We start from the raw sequence: 21,552 nt of genomic DNA on the forward strand, positions 1-21,552 counted from the left end.
AGCAGATCATTGACAATTAGACACGACTGAATCTTAATCTTGATAAAAAGGTGATTAATTGCCCAGCCCTACTTTGGCATCACAAAATGTGGATTCATACATTAAAGCTCCAAATAAACCCCAATGATTACACGTTGGAGGAGGCCGGGGAGCAGATGGCTGAGTGCTTATGTTCTGACATCAGGAGCGGCCCTTGTTCTTAATTATACATGGATTGGCTGGTACAGGACCTATAAAACTGCTCCATATGACCAGACACAAAGGGGGATGGAGGCACCATCCAGGAGGCTCCCGGTTACAACTCCGAACCTGACAAGTGCAGACGAGATTGAGTCGATTCCGAGACGGCCAGTCGCACAGAGCTTCACGGAGCACCAGATAAATTGGCGATCAATTTATCAGCAGCCAGACTAGAACGTGAATATGGAGTAGTTCCCAGTCAATCCATGTAACTAATGAACGCAGCAAAGCACGGGAGCTTGTGAGCCAGACGTAGTAGAAGTATTATCAAGGCAAAGCGGAAGTGACAGTTTTACAGTTTTATTCGTCACAAATTTACTATATTATCACAACTGATCTCTGAGACTGTTTTGTTTTCCCACATTTAGTCATGACGTGCTGTAAGTGCGTTAACGTTTGTCTAAAATAGAGTTAAGCATCAAACCCATCCCCATAAAAAAACTGCTCGAGGATTACGACGCGTGCTAATTACTCTTTCGGCTTTCATGTAGTCTCCCATTCCCACAAGAACTCTTAATCTTATCTCAGCCCCCTTCTCTTTTATCATTCTTGTCTCTTGAGCTCGCAGCCCCACACGCTACAAACCAATTTATTCACTTTTTTTTATCTGTGAAAGTACCTTGAAAATATATGTGCGTACACCATCGACTCGCGTGAACTTTCTGCGTTCTAGCCTCACTTGTCTGCATGTATATAAGATGTGTTTTAGCGCCATAAATAAAGCATGGACACAGGAAGTCAAGTGTATGTGAATGAACAGTATGGCTTTGTGCGCAATGGACCCGATGTGATGCAATGTGGCATGTTGGACTCTGATTGACCCACAAATATATAGAGCTTGTAATGCTAAATACTCAGAACTGTCTTTGAACCTGTCTGTTAGCTTCGTTTTATGGTCTGATATTAATCTATACATTTTCATAAAGGGATAGTACTCATCTTGATTACTCGACTATAAAAAATAATAATAGCAGACTCTAAAACACATGCAAAAATACCTTTTATAACAATGACAGTGACATTATTAAATCAAAATGTCAAAAGAGAATAAACTATTTGTGATTATCATCAATAAAACACAAAACACTTACTATTCATAAATATTCACTATCTAGAACCCTTCTTGAAACCATATTTCAGCTTTATTTGGTTAATGTATAAAATTTCAATGTACAACAGAAATAACTACTCGAGTCAACTAATTGAAACAAATAATTACAGACTAGTCGACCGTATGTTCAATAATGGAAGACGTACAATATTTTTAGTGGTTAATTATGAGTGCGTCTTTTCATGGGAATTTTCTAATGTTTTGGGTAGAAATTGAGATATAGATGATGCAATATTTAGCATTTATATCTTGTAAATATGTAGATACTAAATGTAAGGGTTTGATTGTGTCAATTTATCGCAACTCATTTATGTATGATATAGTTAATTTAGAAAGTGTGTGCCTGTCACCCCTGTCACAATAAATACTATATTGACTTGAATATAATAGAAACAAGGCATGAGTACTTTTCATTTGTACTGGTAGAGAACATGTTGTTATTTTAATAAATAATTTTAGGCACAAAATAACTAGCCAAGTGTTTCATTATCTCATTTACTTATTGCAGCTCATGTTTTTTAACAATATCATACATTTAGAATAGGTTTTGGGATAATCCTGCTTCATAATTGTTGCGTCAGCGGCATAAATTAGTTTCTGTTTTAACGTTCATCATTTATATTTTCTCCAGCAATATATCGCACTTCAAAATGTGTTAGTCTAGTGACATTAAGTGGTTTTCAATGTACTATTTATCGTGATATTTTTGTTACAGTGGCAGTGCAGCATTGTTTGTTTGTTGTTGTGGAGGGATGTAATGGACACCGTTCCATGACATAAAGACTGTTCTGATACATGTTGCTAGCTAACGCACAGAATTGAAAGAACTTGAGCTAATTGTGGCCATTTTTCAGTCTGGTGGCTTTTGATGAATGCTGTGTGAGCAAAAAACAGTCTGCTTATAACCTTCAAACTTAACAGCGAGGTCGGCCATCTTTGTCATCCTAACCTAAGAATATCACCGTGGCTTTTTCTCGACCCCCCTCCCGAAACCGACCCAAACTTTTCCCAGACATTCTTTTGCGAGCAGTGACGCAGACCGTGTGGATGTCTCATGGCGCTTTAAAAATAGTCTTTGGGTTCGGCTCGGGTTTTGTACAGCTCTGTTCTGTCAGTTGTAATGTCGGGCGCACGTACACGATTTCCCCTGTTTGATTTTCCTATCTCTTCCCTGTGTTTACCTCGGCCGCAGAGCAGGCACCGGCCCACATGTGGTTAAGAGTGTGGTTTCGTAGTGTCTACTTCAGTCAAAGGCGCCACGAGACACGATGAGTTGAGAAGTTGTTAGATGAAGGTGGCACGTTACATATGGACTGCCAGGGAAATTGAAGCAGTCAATCAAAATGGCTGTACATCATCATAAGCGACAACCACAGTAATGAATATATTAGATTCAGTTGGGTTTCATTTGACAGCTGGAATGTACAGTGCAGGCAATCATCTATAACTGAAACAGACTTTATTCTTGACCAGGTGTTTTTCTAGGTTCTTTTTGACTAAATCTGAACGATTTGGGGAAAATATCGCATTGTGATTTTGCAATTAGATTTGCGCTTTGTGTTTTAATTTTAGGATTCTGTTCATAGCTCACATTTTCCAGGAGAATTGACAAAACACTAAAATAATCATATAAACTGACAAAACGTAATTGTACAGATTGAAACTACAAGGCTTTTTATATAGAATAAAACAGCATATTTGAATGTTTAAGAGGGATATTGAGCTATACTTCAAAATGGATGCCTTTGCAATTTACATATTGCATCCATTGAAATTTTGGTTAATTCTTGCAGCCCTACTTTTTACTGACCTGGAGTTAGACGGGCATTATCTTGTTAAGCAATCTTAACTAGCAATATTTGAGAAAAAAGAACATCCAGTAAACAGGCAGCTGCGAGATGGCATCATACTTTAAGTCAGGGTTGGCCACTATTTGGTAGAATCTTTTTCTGTCCAGAAGCTTCACATTTGCCTGTGTGTGTTGTGTATTTATATAATGTCATCATAACTTATACGGCAGAAGGAATACATTAAGGACCATGACAAAAAGAAGTTCAAGTTACGAAGCTTCAATATAGGTTATGTAACCGTAAAGACATACCAGCTGCTTTCATTTTAAATATAACCTAACATTTTTTCTTTGACCAGATTCATAAAGAGATTATATATATATATATATATAATGTAACGTAATCTAACATTTTGATGGATCCAAGTTTTTTCATCATAGCTCGAGGTTGGTAATTGCCTCTCTTACGTAAACAGGGTCACCCCACATTTTAGCATGTCAAGAACATTCCAAGTGTCTTTACTTATGGGAGTCCTGCATCAGAGCGCACTCACCAGCCTTTCCTTGTAAGAATCACAACTACTATTCAACCGACTAATGCCCACGTTTAAAATGCACTCTTGTCTCTGTAAACAACACAATATCCCCCAATGTAATCCTTGCAGAGGACACAGACTGATGTATATTTTTGACAAACAAAGCAAGTCTTGAGCAATTATTGATCGTATGAATAAAGGTGGAGTTTTGCCTCGCTGGAGGAGTGTGTTGGTGTGAATGCTTCAGCTGAGTGAAAAGGGCAATGTAGTGGAAGAATGTGTAGACTTTAAAAAGAGTGACTGCTCTCATATGGAGTGAATGGAAGTGAAGCAGGAGTCATAGGAGTCTAAAAAGGTGAAGTGAAAACCGCACCCTAACCCATACCAGGGAATCATGGCAACATTTGGTGTTTTTTGCAGAAAGTAGTAGCAGTAGAGTAAGCCATGTGTTATGAGTTGTTCATAGCAGTGGGCAATATACACAAAAAATAATATCTTGATTTTTATTTTTTTTCTGATAATATTGTTCAGACTAATGATGTCAATCCAACAGAAATGTATTAAAACGTGTCTATAAAGGTATTAGTTGGGGTTTGATTATCAGATAAATGTGAAATGTTAAGTATATCACAAAAATAAAGAAATAGCGCCTTACACACTTTTATGACTTTTTTCATTTCTATTTTTATTTAGCTCTTTTCATTCACTCATAGGCTTTATTGGTGCGTGAAATGGGATTGAGACTAGGAAAAGACACACAGCAAATCATCAGGCCTAAATTCGAACTTACAACATGGCAGCCTGCTTTACGTGGCAGGTGTATGAGCTATCGACTCGACTGGGAGGTATTGTTTCCAGTATCGTATCGGCCAGTGTGGACTCATGTGTTATTCCCAGATTGCCCTCAGAGCATCACGTTGGTCTTTTTGAACAAACGGAAGAGTAAAAATGGAACAATCAGGCTATTTTAATATCTGTATGTTTACATAATCATTTACACAAATCATTTCATACTCCGGATTTTTACTGAAGTGAAGTTAATTAGTGATCTGTACTTCAACTAGATTCAAATACATTTGTGTGTACCTTTCACTGGATTTTAAAATACAAATATTGGCAAATATTGGTCATCGGCCACAGCAGCAAGCCATATATTGACTATCGGCTCCAAAATGATCCATATCAACCCATCTTTAGTTTGTAGTAAAGTGTAGGCCTGGCAAAACTACCGTCTGCTTCCTCCTCATCTACTGTTTTCTTCTATACTCATTTATCACTACAATCCGCCTTGTTTTAGTCCGGGGGAGGTGTGTCCAGCCACATCTGGAGTGACAAGCCTGGCTCAGTCACTCCCACTGCCCCCTCATCCCCCTTGTACTCTCCTCTCTCTCCTCTCTCTCCTCTCTCTCTTCTCTCTCCTCTCTCTCCTCCATGCCGCCCCTCTCTTACTCACTCTGCGCACTATGAGGAGATGCAGACTTCTGACTCTAGAACCAGCATCAACATTTCTACTCACCAACGACTTTGGAGTTTTAACTATTGCCATGACAAGCTTTTCCTTTTCCGATATCCTCTCTTCCTTTTTAAATATCTGACTTTCGGGAGAGTCTTTTGACATTTCCAGCTCGCTTGACACACCTGGTCGGGACATCAGCTTTTCTACCTCGTCTTCATACCGGCTCTGGGATGACGGAGATCATAGTTGCGGATGTAAACCTGAACTCCATATGCGAGCGCTTAGAGCAGAACTGTTGCGTGGATCAGAACCAGCACAATTTGGTGTCCAGTCAACCACAGACCCCGGTGATGAAGAGGCACAGCAACACGGGGGCCAAGCTATGGGGACGCGTCCGGAGCAAGCTGCTGAGACAAAAGGTTGACATATGCACGTGTCGCATATACACACAAGCTGGGTTCACTCTCTTTTATGTTCTCATTGGGGTTTGTCACTGTGTCTCTTCCATATGGCGGCTCAGACTGGCTTTCCATTCACGGCCCATGTGTTAGGTCCACGGGTCAAACTCTCCTCTGTTAGGACCATTGTTCTAGCCTCACGGCTCTATTGATTTCCATAGAGGCAGTGATGCAAGGTGAGTGCAGTGTGGAGTAAGACAAAAAGCTAAATATTAAAGAAAAGCAGCACTGACCATCTGCTTTAGTTGTTCTCTTAGCTATAGATTCAAGTTGATATAAACACTCCATTTCTAAACTATATTCTATTAAAAATAGGTTGTAGCCTTTCTAGGAGCCTCTACATTTTCTACAATAATTTGCAACACATACATTTTACTATGCCACTGTTTTGGTAATAATTCTGATATGGTGTAGTAATTGTTTAAACGATCGATGGCCAATTTGAGCAAATCATCTGTTCAATGATTTGCCCAAATTACGTAATATTTGTCTGAACAGATTTCATATATGACTTGTCTCTCCCCTTTTTTCTTTTTTTTTTTTTTTAAAGAAAGAGAATGACATTTTTAACTACATCTTTTTGCCTTATCCTTTGGCACTTGGGTTAACCGTCCTGAGCTCTGCTGCTGTAGGAATAGCTCCCTCTCCTGGTCACTTCAAGTATCACAGTTGGGGTGTGTTGATCTAATTTCCCCCTTGGCATTTCTACCAAAGGTATTTTCCATGTGCTAATTAGCTGTCACTTTGTCCCATAGAGGCTGTTGGCTCCTGTGTCTGGAACATTTGCATTGTCTCATGCACAGGCTTAACACGTGTTAGCATGTGGCCAATTTGGCCTAGTATTGGTAATGTGTTGAACAGTCAACGCTGCTGTTTTTGGATGGCTATTATAAGTACATGAAGAAGTGGCAAATTGTCATTTTTGGGTTTTTGTTTTTTTATATACAAGATGAAGATTAGTTTCATTGGATTTTTTTAACATCTAATTTTAATAAAGCGCGCTCAGTACCAGACGACTATACAAATGTATGTGAATACAGATATTTTTTAAGAGCCACAAATTTAAATTCCTCTGCCCCTGGCCTACCAATTTATTGGCTAATTTAGTTTCTCATACCAAATCTTTAGTTTACCACAAGTTGTAATGGCAGGCATAGTGTTGTACATGCATAGTTCATACTGAACTTTGAACTTTGTGAACTTTAAAACTTCACATAGTCACCACAAGCTCTCCATGTAGAGATAATCATGATGATCAAAGGCTTATCTGGGCATTAATCCTCAAATGCACATTTAATTAAGTAACCTTTACCACAGTATTGGTATTGTCGCCTCATGTTGGTAAATCCTATGCTAGTGCAAGGCTTTGTAGCAGTGCTCGGCTCTGTGCAGGTTTATGACTCATGCGTGGGTGCTGTTTTCTTTCAGCTGCAGATTTGAGGTGAAACACAGAAACTACACGTGACTGTCGTTCTGCTCGCACAGCTAATGTCCAAAGTGTGGAGATCTAATTCTGTATTCCTTCATGTATATTCAACAGCCGAGTCATCTTCATTGCCAATGCTTTTCCAGCTTTTTGTGTTCATTCTCATTCAGGACAAACCGGCCGCCCGGTAAAGGGCACAGTATCCAACAGGCTGAGATGTGGTTTGACCTTTGCTTAGGCGCTTGCATTATTCAGCAGAAACTCAGGAGAGCTGACCACTGAGACAGGGTGGGATAAACCCGGGGATTAAGGACTAAATCATGAGATTGGCAGCGGTGACCCCTGCTACTTCTGTATTGATTTAAACTGACACAAGTCTTAAATGTTCATGAATGTAATCAAGAAGCATGCCTGCCTTTGAAATCCCTGTACAGTAGTGTTCTCTCACTGTGAAACGCCCATTCATCCATTTTGAATGAGGCTTTGATGGCTTGTTTTATGAGTAAACTTGTGTAGCCGTTTTTCTGCACGGTGTTGCCCCTAGATATTATCAGCTGCTTTTACAAGGCACCCTTATTTCTGCTGCTTCTGGAAATTTACTGAGGCCACTTTGATGAGGCATAGACACTTTCTGTCACTACAGCCTCAACTAATCATATACTCACATATCATCATATAGTCACATTTCACTTTAAACATGTCTTTCAAATGTCGCTATTATATTTTTACTGTTGTTTTTCTAATAGTGGTCTGCAAGAAAATTCTAAGTAAATATAAAACTACAACAACAAAAAAGTAAATGAAGATTAGTAATTATTAAACCATGGCAGCTCAGACCTTTTGTCTTGGCTATTGCACATTTAATGCTTGTACAACTAATTAATCGATATTTATTGGAAGTCTGTTTTGGGAAATAGCTTGTCTGTTAATGTACAAGAGTCCTTACATTGCATAGAAAACTCAGCTATGTTGTAGCAAGACCTGACGTTGACAAAACGTGTTAACAACCGCGTGTTATTGCCCATAAACCATTTTATTGCTGGAGGTCTTTTTGCAATTTGCTACAAACTGAATATATACTGTGATGAATATGCAGTACTATTAAGCAGGTGTTATTAATTTTATGGTAATATTATTGCTCATTAAGTGAAAAGGCAGACTGGAGGCCATGTTTTCTCATCTGTTTGTGTCTGTGCTGGTGGCGTGTTATTTACAAGCTGCACAGAGGAATGCCGTATGATGTGGCAGGGCGCTGACACACTCCAGGGATTTGTCTTCATCTGCCCGGCCCAAAGCAGCCTCTAATTAAGACACAGTGTGATAAGATGTGAGGCAGTGAAAGTGCGCAGGAGGGGCCAGCCCAGAACACTTAATTAAACCCAAAGCACACATTATGAATTGGGCCGAGCTTGAGAACAATAGGTGATAACACTTTAGATGCTTTTGTTGACGACAATAGGTTTGTTGGATCTTTTTGTTGCCTTTCATTCACTTTTTGATATTTCCACAAAGCACAAAGGACAATGAAAAGAAAACCCCGCCTCTACTTCTCAAATATGGATAATTTTTCCTGTGGATTAGTACAAATGAGATATTAAGGTTCATTCCATTGTCTGCCAAAAATGCCAGCAACTCCCCTAATGGCTTTTTATATAGGCCACATAAATCTGCGCCTGTCCTGAAGCAGGGGGCACAACCTGTTATTGGCCTCCATCCATCCTCCAGCTCGGGATCACTGATTGGCTAATGACTTTTGGGAGGGTGTGGGTGATACCCGTGGTGACCCCTCTCCCAATGAAACCAGCCCCTATCCCTCCGGCTGTAGAGACAATGAGGTAGTCTCACTTTACTGGTGGGGGTTCCACGATCGTTCACAGTCTATTTGGGTGGGTGTTGAAGACACTTTTATTCTGCCGAAAGCACAGACAAACATGGTACAGATTAGGAAAAAGCCATCTTGATTATGCATGGGCATTAGGCTACTGGTTTAATGACTCTTTCATATTTTTTGTAACTGTGGGAAATGATACACAGATCAGTCATAGTTGGTATACTGCTCTGTAGTTATCCAGGAGGAGCGTGGTTCCATAGGAAACACTGATTGCCAAGAGTTATTGTTGACTTCTTGGACCAGTTTTATCAACCTTGTGAAATTATTTCACCTGAATGGTTAGGGTTAGGGTTACATCATTCATCTTCTACTGACTTGTACACAAATGTATGATCTAATGTGTTTCAACTGATACGGCTGGGGCTGCACTAGTCTGAAATAATGAACAAACTGCCACATGGCGACCGCAGAAACTCTTGATTTTTATCTATAAATGGAAAACAGATAAAGATTTCAATCTGAACTTTACGTATATACTCCTAGCTCTTATTTATCCTAAAATATATTGAACCAATTTTCCATTCATAAAAAACTTTGTACATTTTAACTTACCTACTACAACTTTTTTACTTCTCTGTTGGCCTGAAGGCATCCAAACGATGAGATGATTCAGCGTTGGAAATGCGCTGGTAATTTCTCTTCTTACCTGTTTGTTTGGTTTAAGTATTTTAAAATGAGCAAATATAAATAATACAGGATTTAATAATTATGAATATGTCGACGTTATTGTCCTCGGAGGGAAATTTGTCCTCTGCATTAAACCATCCTTCAGCCAAGGCCTCAATGGAGCCGTGGGCATCAGCAGTGCAGTACCTAGCTGGAGGATAAGTTTACTACCAGTACAAGTACTTTGTTGAGGAGTGTTAGTGGATGTACATTTACAGTGGTATGTCCTGGCCAAACTTGTGAAGTTCTGTTTTTTGCAGTCCCAAATACTTTCTTGTATTTTTGTTTCTATTGCTGCTATTTTGCTCCATTTCTGCTGTAAACTTCTGCACAGCTCTGATTTTGTCTGCTTCAGTGATCTCGCTCACCAACGCTGCAGGGAGAAGTGTGTTGCATAAGAGTGTAACTGTTTACAAGCACTAAAAAAGAAATTGGACCTTTCTGCCAATCACAACTCTGTCCCTGTGTGATTGGTTAAGACCAGAAAGTCAGGAAGACGAGTTAACATGGCAACACTCAAGTTCAGGCCATGGTTCTGGCCCTCACATGGACACAGTGACAGCAGCTGTATTGCACAACGCTCCACTAACACTCAAAACTTTTGGCGACAGAGCGTTCTCCCGAACAGCACCCCGACTCTGGAACTCCCTCCCCCAACCTGTCCGCCACTCTCCCTCACTCACAACATTCAAATCCCGCCTAAAAACATACCTCTTCACCCAAGCCTATGACCTCCCCTACCCCTAGCCTCCTCTACCCCATTGCCTACTCTTCTACCCCCTGTTACATCCCCATCTTTTTTCTCTCTACTTCTTCTGTCTTGTTCATTTTATCTGTATATTAATGTGTTCTGTACGTGTTGTCCCCCCTGTCTGTAAATACCCCCCCCCCCTTTTTTATATATGTTCAGCGTCTTTGGGTCACTGAAAAGCGCTATATAAATAAAAGTTATTATTATTATTATTATTGTTATATATCAGCATTATGCAGCTAAAAATAACTTGTGCCGCTTGTACGCTTGAGGTGTTGGAACATTTTTGGCAGGCTGCAGTAATCCTGATGATAACTGAAAATCACTGTGCAGTTTGAGTCTCATTGAAGAACTCGTAAGACGCAATGGAGCTGAATGCTTTTTAATCCACTAAAACTCAAGGGACAAACTGAAAGAGAAGTTAATTAAATTGCCAAAATTGCTATATCACACCACATTATTGTGCTCTGAAGAGTCTTGTAAGCATGCCAAGTGTAAGTATGTCAAGGTGAAACATAAAACAATGAATAAAAATAATTGTAAAAATAGCTGGAAAAAAATATATAGGCTGTGCTAAAATAAGGGCACGCTAAATTAAATATGCGTAGAATAAAACAACCTGCAGTGCACTTTGATTAAGTGTTGTTGTAGTTATTTAAAGTGATACATAAATTTTACAAACAATGACTATTTTGAAATACTACTGGTACTAGTATTTGCTATTTATTTTGTGGATCAACATCATGCTGTAGGAGATTAATAAATGATTATTTTTCCTTCTAGATGAATCGGAAAGTGCTGGCTTTTATACAGTACGTAGTTGTTAAAAGTTGTAAGTATTACGTAATCTTGAGTGCGGATTGTAAACGGCTCTATGCTGCTGAGTGCTGAGTGGAGAGCGTCAGGATGTGTCAGCATCTGTCGACAGTGGGGGGTGGAAGGGGCAGCCAGTTCCTGTAGTGTAGTGGTTATCACATTCGCCTAAGACGCGAAAGGTCCGGGCAGGAAGAGCACTTTTCCCCTCCTGCAGGAGGATTAGAATGTTCATAGAAGTAAAGCACTACTGGCCATGTACTCTTATACTTATAGTTACTTTAAGGGTAGAACATTATTAATGTTTTTAAATCAATTTACTGATGTTAGTGTTATGTTTGTTAAACATCATAATTACAATTATTCACGATTATTGACACCATGACAGATCAACAGTAAAAACCCTTCTTTTCTTTCATTTGACTAATACATTACTATTTTTCTAGTATGTGACCAGAAATAATGAAACATTGCAAAAAAATTAAGTAAATCATGAAGGTTAAGAATAAAAAACAAAATATAAACACAAATTGTCCCATTGTTGTCACAGCACCACCTCCATGAACATTCCCCAGGATCCTTTCCTTTCCAGTTTGAGAGTTGGCGCACAAGGTTCTTTGCACAAATAACAGATATGGCCCTTGTTCACCAGCAGACATTACCTGGGTGGAAAGTAGGTGAAAAGCCAGACAAAACATTAAGACGTGGTCTTTTCATTTGAATTCATATTGCCTCATTTTGCTTCCAAAGGTGTCACAGTTTATTCTTTAGTTGAAACCTGACTGTGTCCCAGGGAACATCACCGTGTGTGCGTTTGATCCTGCACATGATACTGAAGACTGTTCACAGATGACCGACATCTAGAGCGGAAAGAGAAACACAAGTGAACCTTCTGTTTCCTTTCCTGTCTATAAATATAAATGGACTGGACTATATCATCTGAGGGCCACATGCGTTTCATTGCACAGTTTAAGCTGGAAGAGCGCGAGGACAAGGTTATGATTGTGTTGCCATAAAGCAGCATAAAGCTTATTCAGCCGAGCCCACTACACTATTTAATTTCTCTAATTCTATCAACAGTTCAAATAATTCCCACATTGCCCTGAGGATGTCTTTACTAAACCACAAGACTTTAATATTCTCCTAGACTGTACAGGAGGACAGGCTCATCCGGTCTTGATCCCATCTGAACATTCCTGGGAACAGCTGGCCAAGAACGGAAATTGTCCATTGTTTGATATATCGCTTTGAAATGGGATGAAACGTATAGCTTTGGTTCCTGGAGTTGTGGAAATAAAATGAAGACGAGGTTTACGTATTTCTTTGGCAATACATTACCAACTGTATGATTTGCTCTATCTTCTGTTTGTGAGAAGGTGTGTTAACGATGCCCAATAGGATCAACCACTCATTGACCACTATTTTAAGTGAAATTTTGAAGCTATTCCTGTGAACATGCATAGCTGGTGCAACATAAAGAAAGATCATCCTTTAGTATTATTGTGTTAACTAATCTCATCATTTTTGGGAGTATCAGAATAACAATACTCACACAATGGCATAGTCTTATGTCAGTCCAGCAAATTTGTTTAAAAAAACTTGTCTTTAAATGCATTAGTTGAGGTTTAAGTATCAGACAAATGTTACATCACCTACAAAAGTGCAGAAATATCACTTCATACCCTTTACAGCATATTTTCTTTTTTTCCTCTTTTTCAACCTTTTGTTACTATAAATAATATACTCGTATCTTCCCAGCTCTACTCATGTGCATGGAAAAGATGGAGAATCCTGATTTGTAAATATGTCTTTATGGATATAATAGACAAAGCAGTATGTCTCATTGGGTACATGCTCTGTCTGAACACTTTTACTCTTACTGTATTTATTATTTAGCATTTCTGACTACTTTCCTTTCCTGACCTGACCAGACATCAGCAGTCCTGCTCTACCTGCTGATGCCTCCCACTGCTCTCTGTGCTCGGCTGCTATTCTGAATTAGACTTCAAATCTGCTTTGTTTCCACCTACCACCTGCCTGCACGCCATCACACCACAGCAGAAGCACCCTCCTAGTCATTTTATACAATTAAGTTGAGTTCTAAAGTTCAGACCGGATCATTTCCAAGTAAAAGGAAGACCGAAAAGGCCGAGCATTTTTAATAAATAAAGGGTCAGTGAGTGTTTTGTTTTTACAACCCTATTTGAGTGCATTCATTTTTAATCAGGTTTTTGGGAAAAGGACATTAGTGGGAGGGAGACACATTTTGGGGTTACGCACGGCGTCTTCTCGGCAGGAGCTGGACTCATTTGTGGCATTTACCTGTCCCCTGTTCTTGAACCCAATCCCTGCTGGGAGCGAGCAGACCCTCAAAAGGAATGTGTAAAAAAAGTGTTACCAAATGGATTTTTTATGAGGTAATGAAATACACTCCCTGAGAACTTTTAATGGCTTCTAACAATAAGAGAAGTGTGCCGCTCTTGTGCCCAGCCAACAATCATTATCATTGTCTAAGTTCATCACTATAGAGAAGGATAAAACTAAAGCAGACAATAAAAAAGACATTAGCGGTTGGGATGAGAGGGCCTACTTAAAACAAAGGCCAAATCCATTTATCAGCGAGCATCATGGGAAGAAGCGTGTGTGTTAATCTTATGCGGATACACTAGTGGTATCAGTCAATCTCCAGCAGTCAAGGAGTTGTAATCGTAGTAGTAAACTCATAAGTATGTCACACAACAACTGCCAGGCTGCAATCCAGAGGTTAGAAAAATGTGCCGCTCAAAGGTGAACTTTGCCCGCAGTCGGCATCAATCACAGCAGGAATGTTTAGCTCTGAACTTCAGCTTGAACTTCACTCTCTTGATGCTCTGCTTATGCAAGAGACACAATCTGCAGTGTTGTGTTTCTCAGCATGGCTCGGTGTAACAGTGGCGGTCAAAGAGAAAGGACAGTGTGTTATGGGAATTATGAACTGTTACAATACAACTGCTCAAAATAAAGATCTGATGAACCAGTGTAATGTGGAAAATGTGCTTCAGGTTTGAACTTTCCCATGGAAATTAAATATCTCCTTTGTTTTGTTGTGTGTTTTAGCTGGATCCTCAGACGGTGCAGTCCAAGAACTGGCACATGGACGTCATAGAGATGAATGGGGTGAGAAAGAACTTCTGTTTTTCACTGGTGTAAAGTTATTTACCAGAGAGAATCATTTGGCCACATTTATATTTGATTAGTCATTAGATTGCCAAAGACATGTGAATATGAGATTTAAAAAAAAATTTGACCCAGATGAAATTAAAGTGATGCCACTGGAGGACATATTGATAGCAGACAAAACTTTTTTTTATGTTTGCAGTTTCAGTTGGATGTCATTACTGCTAAGTCTAAAAAGCTCATGTCTTGGAGTAGCCCAGATAACAATTATTTATATAATTGATCAGTTTAGATGTATAGATTATTTTTGTCTTTAAATTAGCGCTGAAGAAGGACGAATGAGGCACAAATGGTTACATTATTTTTAGCTTGAACATTTGAAAGTAGTGGTACTGAAAAGCTTCAAGAGGCCACAGAGTTCCTTCTCACTGACTGCTCAGTAATGTTTGTTTTGTGCTTTATGAATCAACAGTTCAAAGTGGAATTTTCCATGAAGTTTACAAGTCGAGACCTCAGCTTGAAGAGAACGCCCTCCAAAAAACAGAGTGGGGTGTTTGGAGTCAAAATCAACGTAGTGACAAAGTAAGTGCACCTTTCCGTCCCCAGCCTACAGTGTTATTTGTGTTCAATGAATGTGACAGTGATTATGGTTTCACGCTCCACAGACGTGAACGCTCCAAAGTGCCTTACATCGTCCGACAGTGCATTGAAGAGGTGGAGAAGAGGGGCATCGATGAAGTGGGGATCTACAGGATTTCAGGGGTGGCCACAGACATCCAGGCCCTCAAATTAGCCTTTGATACAAGTAAGGCACCACTTCTAAGAGCAATAAAATTCATCTTTTTACAGAGGATTTTTTGACAAATATTAATTTAGCCTGTACAAGATACATTTATTTATGTATTTATTTCTTTTCAAATAGATCTTCATGTTACTTAAGAGAGAGCAGAGTAACTACAGGCAATTACAAGAGTAAAGAGAGAGCTTTAGGTTTTGACCACTTATATAGTACAACAACAAGACTCAAATTGGGTCAAAAAGTTGGTCAAAACCGTTGATAATGCACAATATTAGACATTTAAGACTTAGCCTTGCATCTCTTTCAGGCTATGAGAAAATAATCTCTTTCATAGCCTGGCTTTAGGTGGTTTTAAAGTTTGGGATCTGAGATGGCTGTGTCTGTGATGTTCAATCAAGAACCCATGTCCGATCTTTTGAAGACAGAAAAAAGTACTCTACCAACATTTTTGGAGGGCGCCTATACCACGGCTGTGTGAGATAAAAGTTGATCATTACATCATTATTCATGTTTAAGTGTGGTCAGTTAAGCACTCTTGATTGTTGTCTGTATAGTCCTTGAATCATGACTGTAAAGCACAAACAATAGCACTTGTCTATATCAAATGAATATCTTCTCTTATGTACTGTATCTGTTTACAGGCCTTTACTGTCTAGATACTTGTTACTAAGCATTGTGTTCATTCATGTAGATACCAAAGACATCTTGATGATGCTGAGTGACATGGACATAAATGCCATTGCTGGGACACTGAAGCTGTACTTCAGGGAGCTGCCCGAGCCTTTGCTCACCGACCGCCTCTATCCTGCCTTCATGGAGGGCATAGGTATGACATTTGACCCCATCGACCCTCATAAACATAAATCATAAGTTCACTGAGATGTAGCAGTTTTATCATCAGAGTGATGAACCCTGCTTGTTGAAAAACTGTGAGAGTCTGACAAGGATTTCCTGCCTCGTGCAGCTCTTTCAGATCCAGCTGCCAAGGAGAACTGCATGATGCACCTCCTCCGCTCGCTGCCCGACCCCAACCTTATGACCTTTCTCACTCTGCTGGAGCATCTCAAACGGTATACATAGGCAACAGGGAGGAATGATGTGCTATATTATTACATTTTGAAACTTAACTTAAGTTTGTTGCTGCAGAGTGGCTGAGAAGGAGCCCATAAATAAGATGTCCCTCCATAATCTGGCCACTGTGTTCGGCCCCACACTGCTCAGGCCCTCTGAGTCTGAGAGCACCAAGGGACAGCACATCACCTCCGCCTCAGACATCTGGTCACATGACGTCATGGCCCAGGTAACACTACACAAAAGACAGCAGTAGTTTTCAAGGACAGTATGTGCAAACTGATTCATTATCACAGCGCTCAAGTATAATATTATATATATACAAAATATATATACAAAATATATACAGTTTTGTAAGTCAAATGGCTCAATAAAGTGTTGTGACTAAAAGCATGGATGCCAAGGGTTGTAATAAATAGGTTATTATAAAAACGTAATGTTCTTAATGTTTTAACTCCTTTCAATAGATTCAAAAATCCTCCCACGGTGTTCCTTGACCCTTGTCCCTGCTGCTCTTTCTTCCAGCTGTATTTAGGCTGTTGTTTCTCTGTTCATCTGCTCTGATATGCATTTCCTGTGTAAACATGGCTTTTTGTGGGAAGAGTAATCAACATCCAAACTAAATCTTCATAATACTGTGTTAGGAACTTGCAGGAGGCAGGGATGCTCAGTTTACATTTTTTGTTTTATATTTTATCTGGTGTTCACTGCAGAAGTATGCAGAATGCTGGACAAGCTCGAAACCAATATTAGTTCATATTTTAAACAATTAATTGTCAGGGCGCAATAAATAATTCATAAGTCATGTTTCACACGCTGACGTTGTGGAAATTCACTAATTGTATTTTCTTGTTTTTTAGGTCCAGGTGCTACTGTATTACCTCCAGCATCCTCCAATCTCCTTTGCTGAACTGAAGCGCAACACACTTTACTTTTCCACTGATGTCTAACCAAACCACCACCACCGTTCTCCTGTAGAAGACAGCATTTGTGGACAAGAAAGATACAGAGTAGAGCTAGAGGACACCGCTCTTCTCCCTACAGTACAGATCGCCTCCAGATCCACACCAAAATGCGCCAGAAGACACACATACATTTTCTATAACCCCCTGTTTGTAAATGTGAGGACACCAAGGGCATTCTGGGACCACAATGTAAACTTTAAAGACTGTAATCTCTGGTGTTTTCCTGTTCAGATGCATTCCAGAGTAATTTTCATGTTTTTAATTGTGTTTTCCCCGTCTGGCTTTGTGCATGTAGAAGTGTGAGTGACAATATGGATGTACACTTGCAAGAATGCGTGTCTAAGGACTGGACAGCGATAAAAACTGCTGTTGTTGATATGAGAGCCCCACTGGCCAAATAACCCCTATTTATTTTAAATATATATTAAATATGTGTGCCTGTACAGTTGTGCAACTAGAGAAACACTCTAAGGAGTCTGTTTTTGAAGTTTATTCAGGTAGTGATGTTCTTTTTTTAGACTAATCTGTTTCATTCACCATGTACATGGTTGGTAAGCTGTACTGAAAGGATCACCTGCCAGTTATTTTTTTGCAATCACTAAGTAGAGAATGACGGGCACTCTGTGATGATGGTTTTTGAGAAAATTACACAATGAATGGAACATTTAGCTTTTTCTTGCTGTTGCATTGCAAGCCTGTTCCAAGTGTCTTACTGCACTGGTGTAATCTCTAGGATGGTTGTGTAGTTTCCCTCTTGCATGTTTAGCTTGTCAATCAAGCCAGGCACGGTAACACAAAGGTGGGTTGTCTCTGTGAGGCTAAGCCTGTCTGTGCTCTGTACAAAGCCAACAGTTTTGCTATCAAGCCTGTGACATATCTACCAATACTGTAAGCACTGCTAGATGAGTACTATTTGATATTTTTAATATAAGATTGAAATAAAATAAAAATGTTGTATTTACTTCCTTTGGGAAGAATTTCATTATACTGTAATATTGAGGCTAAATGTCAATGTGAACTTTCTCCCCCTTTTTTAGTTAAATTAAAGTTACTAAAACACTGTACAACCGGTCTATGTGTATTCATGTTGTGGTGTCATTCTAAAAGGAGTAAACAGCAATGTATGGGTATGTACAGGTTTAACCTGGACCCATACGCATGTCCGTGCAGTACAACACGTGTCTTCTTACACTCTTTGGCAGTACTTTAAAACACAATGGTCAATACGCTGTGGTTGACTCTCACTCCGTGCACTGCAGTGCTAAAGATGTGGTACAGCATGATGGTACAGGCGTGGTTGTATATATTACTAGTTTTGATGAGCTGTACAGTCATGTTTTGGAGGTGATTGTAAGCCGTTTGAAATTACTGACATTAAATGCGGATGGTGTAAGGGGTTCAGAGCACAAAGAGTGTAATCTGAAGAAGTTAAAGGGTGAAGAGCACAAGTTTTGTGGAAGAGGCCGCAAGGCAGGCTGAAGCCTATGAAGAGGAGAGAAAGAGGAACCAAGAACTGAAGTTGAGTCTGAACGAAAAGAAAATAGGACTATCAGCTTCATGGACCAGATGATCATTGACCTTCAAGAGGAGAGCCAGGCTCCGACAGAAACACAAAACGTCTGATGAATTTGGAACTGTAATGGCAGAAAATGGGTCATGTCATGTCATTCTGATGTTGTTTTAGGCCATGACATGTCACGGAATTAATATCTGTGTTGTTCTCCTGTGTGCAGATGGGATAAGAATATGGGGTCCTGATTATACTGAATATCTACTGTCCGGCGCCTCTTAATCATCAATTAATGCGTCAGGACCTGGTTCGGTGTGGAAATGGTCTTTGATTAAACCTCTGAAGAGGTTCCGTGACATGTCATGGCCTAAAACGACATCAGAATGACATGACATGACCCATTTTCTGCCATTACAGAACGTAAACCACCAGAAGATCCTGTAGAAAGCTATTGAGAGGCCAGTGATGCCATGGGAAGAAATGCATGGTCATTACTGCATTTGAGCAACTGTGTAATGCATTACAAAGACAGTAATATAAATGTAAAATATTATAATAATTTTTTTTATTATGTTTATTTACATTTACATTTCATGAAGCAATGAATCACTTCCCTGCTAGGGAAGTAAATAGATTATTGAAATAATCAACCAATTTAACAATCAAAGATCTGTTATCTGGCTTATAAATTGAATCCAAAGCATACTATGTTCTGAGAAAAGCGGTTATATGACTCTGCATTTAAATTTAGCACTTTTAATAAAAACATTTTTATGGGACATCCATAATCAACATCACTTTAATTTCAGTCAGAGTCAAATTGAGTATAAATCCAATTTACTGTTATCGTTATTAGTTAATTGATCAAAAATAATTGCTGGATTAATCGTTCTACAAAACAATCTGTGGTTGCAGCCCGTACAATACTATACATCATCAATGCAATTTACAAAAATCAAAATGAACCGCTTCCAAAAAAGGAGTGTCTATATAGCCGCGGCGCGCGGCCGAAACTGCTGGGCTATTTCGTGCCGCGGCTCCTGAAACAGCTGGGCTAGTTCATGAGTCATGAGGCTGCATCTTTGAAGAAACAATAGCGCCATCTGTTGGCTGTCATTCAGAACTGCATGTGGTTCAAGTATATGAGCCACAAGGTCAGGTGTTATGTTCTGAAGGGGCCTTCAAATTACTTTTTACTACACACTGAAAACTTGTAAGTAATACTTTTTTTTGGTGGCCATAGTTCTGTTTATTTACTTTACTTTCAGACATTTTATCTCAAAAGATTGATGCCGCGGGATCAAGCATAGCATCACTACACAGATCTGCTCATCATAAAATTGTTAATACATTTAAAAAAAATACTTTTAAAATTAAATAATTTAATGCTTTCTAATGGTTTAAAGCACCTCAAGGTTTTCCCGCAGTGCCAATACACTCGTTTTATATAATTTTATTTCATGTTATATGTGTAAGTGGGTTTTATTTTATTCAATGTTTTATTTGTGTCCTAGTGTTTGTTGTTTATTCTATATAGTTTTAACAGGGTACTCATAAAAAAAAGACCTTTCTCGTTGGGTTTTCTCTGTATAAATAAATAAAATGAAGTTTGCATATAATCCATATATCCAAAACACATTTTTAAAAAATACTTTACATACATAAAATGTTTTTAATTCCTTAGCAGTCACACAGAGCACTGAGTATCGGTATATAGAGCATCTGGGGCCATTCCCCAATCCATCCAAATGTGATCATTGTTGAGCAACCGTTTCATTTCAGGTTCGTTGGATTCTTGATCTCTTTTGAACAATGTCTTTTCAGGGTTGACCAGAAATCTCCTCAACATCCAAAGGAAAGTTTTAATGTAAAAGTCTAAGTAGCCACAATTTTCACCGTAAATAATATTCAATGGCAGCAGAGAATGCAGCAAAACCTCCACATCCAAGAACTCCAGCTTTAAGCCCAGCTGTAAACACAGATGTGTACACATTATAAATAACATCATGTTTAAGATACAGCAACAGTCATTATACCATACCTCTGAACCCAATGGCTCCCCCAGTTACACATCCACTGTATACAGCGTTTTTCCAGTCTGATACACCTCTATGCTGCAGAAAAACAAAATTCAGCATTTTCATTGCGACCTCCTGATTTAGCATTTTGTTTGATTTCATTATTTATGGCGTTGTCGCAACTCAAAAGCGGGATAATTTACATACAGAAGAATCTATGTATTCAATCACGAGTTGCCTTAAATGGAGGTATGAGAGAAAGGGCAGAAAATCGTACATGAGGAAAATAAATGTACATCAACTTACTGATTCTATGATGCACTCACTACAAGAGAACATGGCTCCAACTATAGCGAAGTTCTTGGCGTAAGACATGCCCCTCTGTCCCATGTCTTTGAGGACTTCTCGTGCTGTTGGTGTTTTCAGAGGGTCTTTCGGATCAAATCCAACATTAGTGTCGATACCTGCAGTGAAGATTCCAAAGGCTCCCCCAAGGACAAAGCCTAGGCATATGAAAACAGCAGTGATTACAGGGGCACGCCATTGCTAATAGGAGGGACTGGCTCGCCGCCTCTCCTGATTCAGATGCCAAAAAGCAGAACATGTAGACGTACCTCCAACACAAGCCAGAAGAGACTTGAAAGCGCAGCTCTCCATGCCCCTCTCGATCATCTTCTGCTCGTCGCTTTTGAAAGGGACAGGCAGCGCCCCCATAACCGCGGGGTTCAGGTCCTTCACGGGCCTCTTCTCCCCGACAAGGTGCTCTAACACCACACTGTACTGGATCTGAGGCCCATCCGCCAAAGAAGCTGCAAACATTGGACTCGAAACATCAGGAGCGGCAACAGTGCTCGCGTTGTCAGCGGAGGCCGCCATGTTTCTCAATGACTGCTTCT

The 21,552-nt window shown here is 39.5% G+C and overlaps 2 protein-coding genes across 4 annotated transcripts in view; one reads left to right on the plus strand and one right to left on the minus strand.

Annotated features, from left to right (window-relative positions):
- The window catches only part of abr (ABR activator of RhoGEF and GTPase), a 101,435-nt gene extending 83,240 nt beyond the window's left edge, over window positions 1–18,195 (plus strand). For 2 of the 3 annotated variants that reach the window (XM_072446595.1, XM_072446597.1), the window contains exons 17-23: window positions 14,234–14,293; window positions 14,766–14,875; window positions 14,959–15,098; window positions 15,784–15,918; window positions 16,057–16,162; window positions 16,239–16,392; window positions 17,024–18,195. In XM_072446595.1, coding sequence (XP_072302696.1) covers window positions 14,234–14,293; window positions 14,766–14,875; window positions 14,959–15,098; window positions 15,784–15,918; window positions 16,057–16,162; window positions 16,239–16,392; window positions 17,024–17,113 — 795 coding nt within the window. In that variant the 3' untranslated portion in view covers window positions 17,114–18,195. Of the gene's footprint in view, window positions 1–5,128; window positions 5,552–14,233; window positions 14,294–14,765; window positions 14,876–14,958; window positions 15,099–15,783; window positions 15,919–16,056; window positions 16,163–16,238; window positions 16,393–17,023 lie in introns of those variants that run through there. The other variant, XM_072446594.1, reaches the window with a different exon arrangement.
- Window positions 18,196–20,352: 2,157 nt separating this feature from the next.
- timm22 (translocase of inner mitochondrial membrane 22 homolog (yeast)) lies at window positions 20,353–21,552 on the minus strand. Its single transcript, XM_072445575.1, has 4 exons — window positions 21,271–21,552; window positions 20,963–21,159; window positions 20,680–20,752; window positions 20,353–20,607 (listed from the first exon to the last, which is right to left on the minus strand). Exons 1-4 carry the CDS (start codon window positions 21,530–21,532, stop codon window positions 20,531–20,533), a joined length of 609 nt encoding a protein of 202 aa, XP_072301676.1. The 5' UTR covers window positions 21,533–21,552; the 3' UTR covers window positions 20,353–20,530.

The sequence above is a fragment of the Eucyclogobius newberryi genome, unplaced genomic scaffold (genome assembly GCF_026437365.1).
Source record: "Eucyclogobius newberryi isolate DKJ021-1_F unplaced genomic scaffold, fEucNew1.0.hap1 SCAF_15, whole genome shotgun sequence".
NCBI classification, from domain to species: domain Eukaryota; kingdom Metazoa; phylum Chordata; class Actinopteri; order Gobiiformes; family Gobiidae; genus Eucyclogobius; species Eucyclogobius newberryi.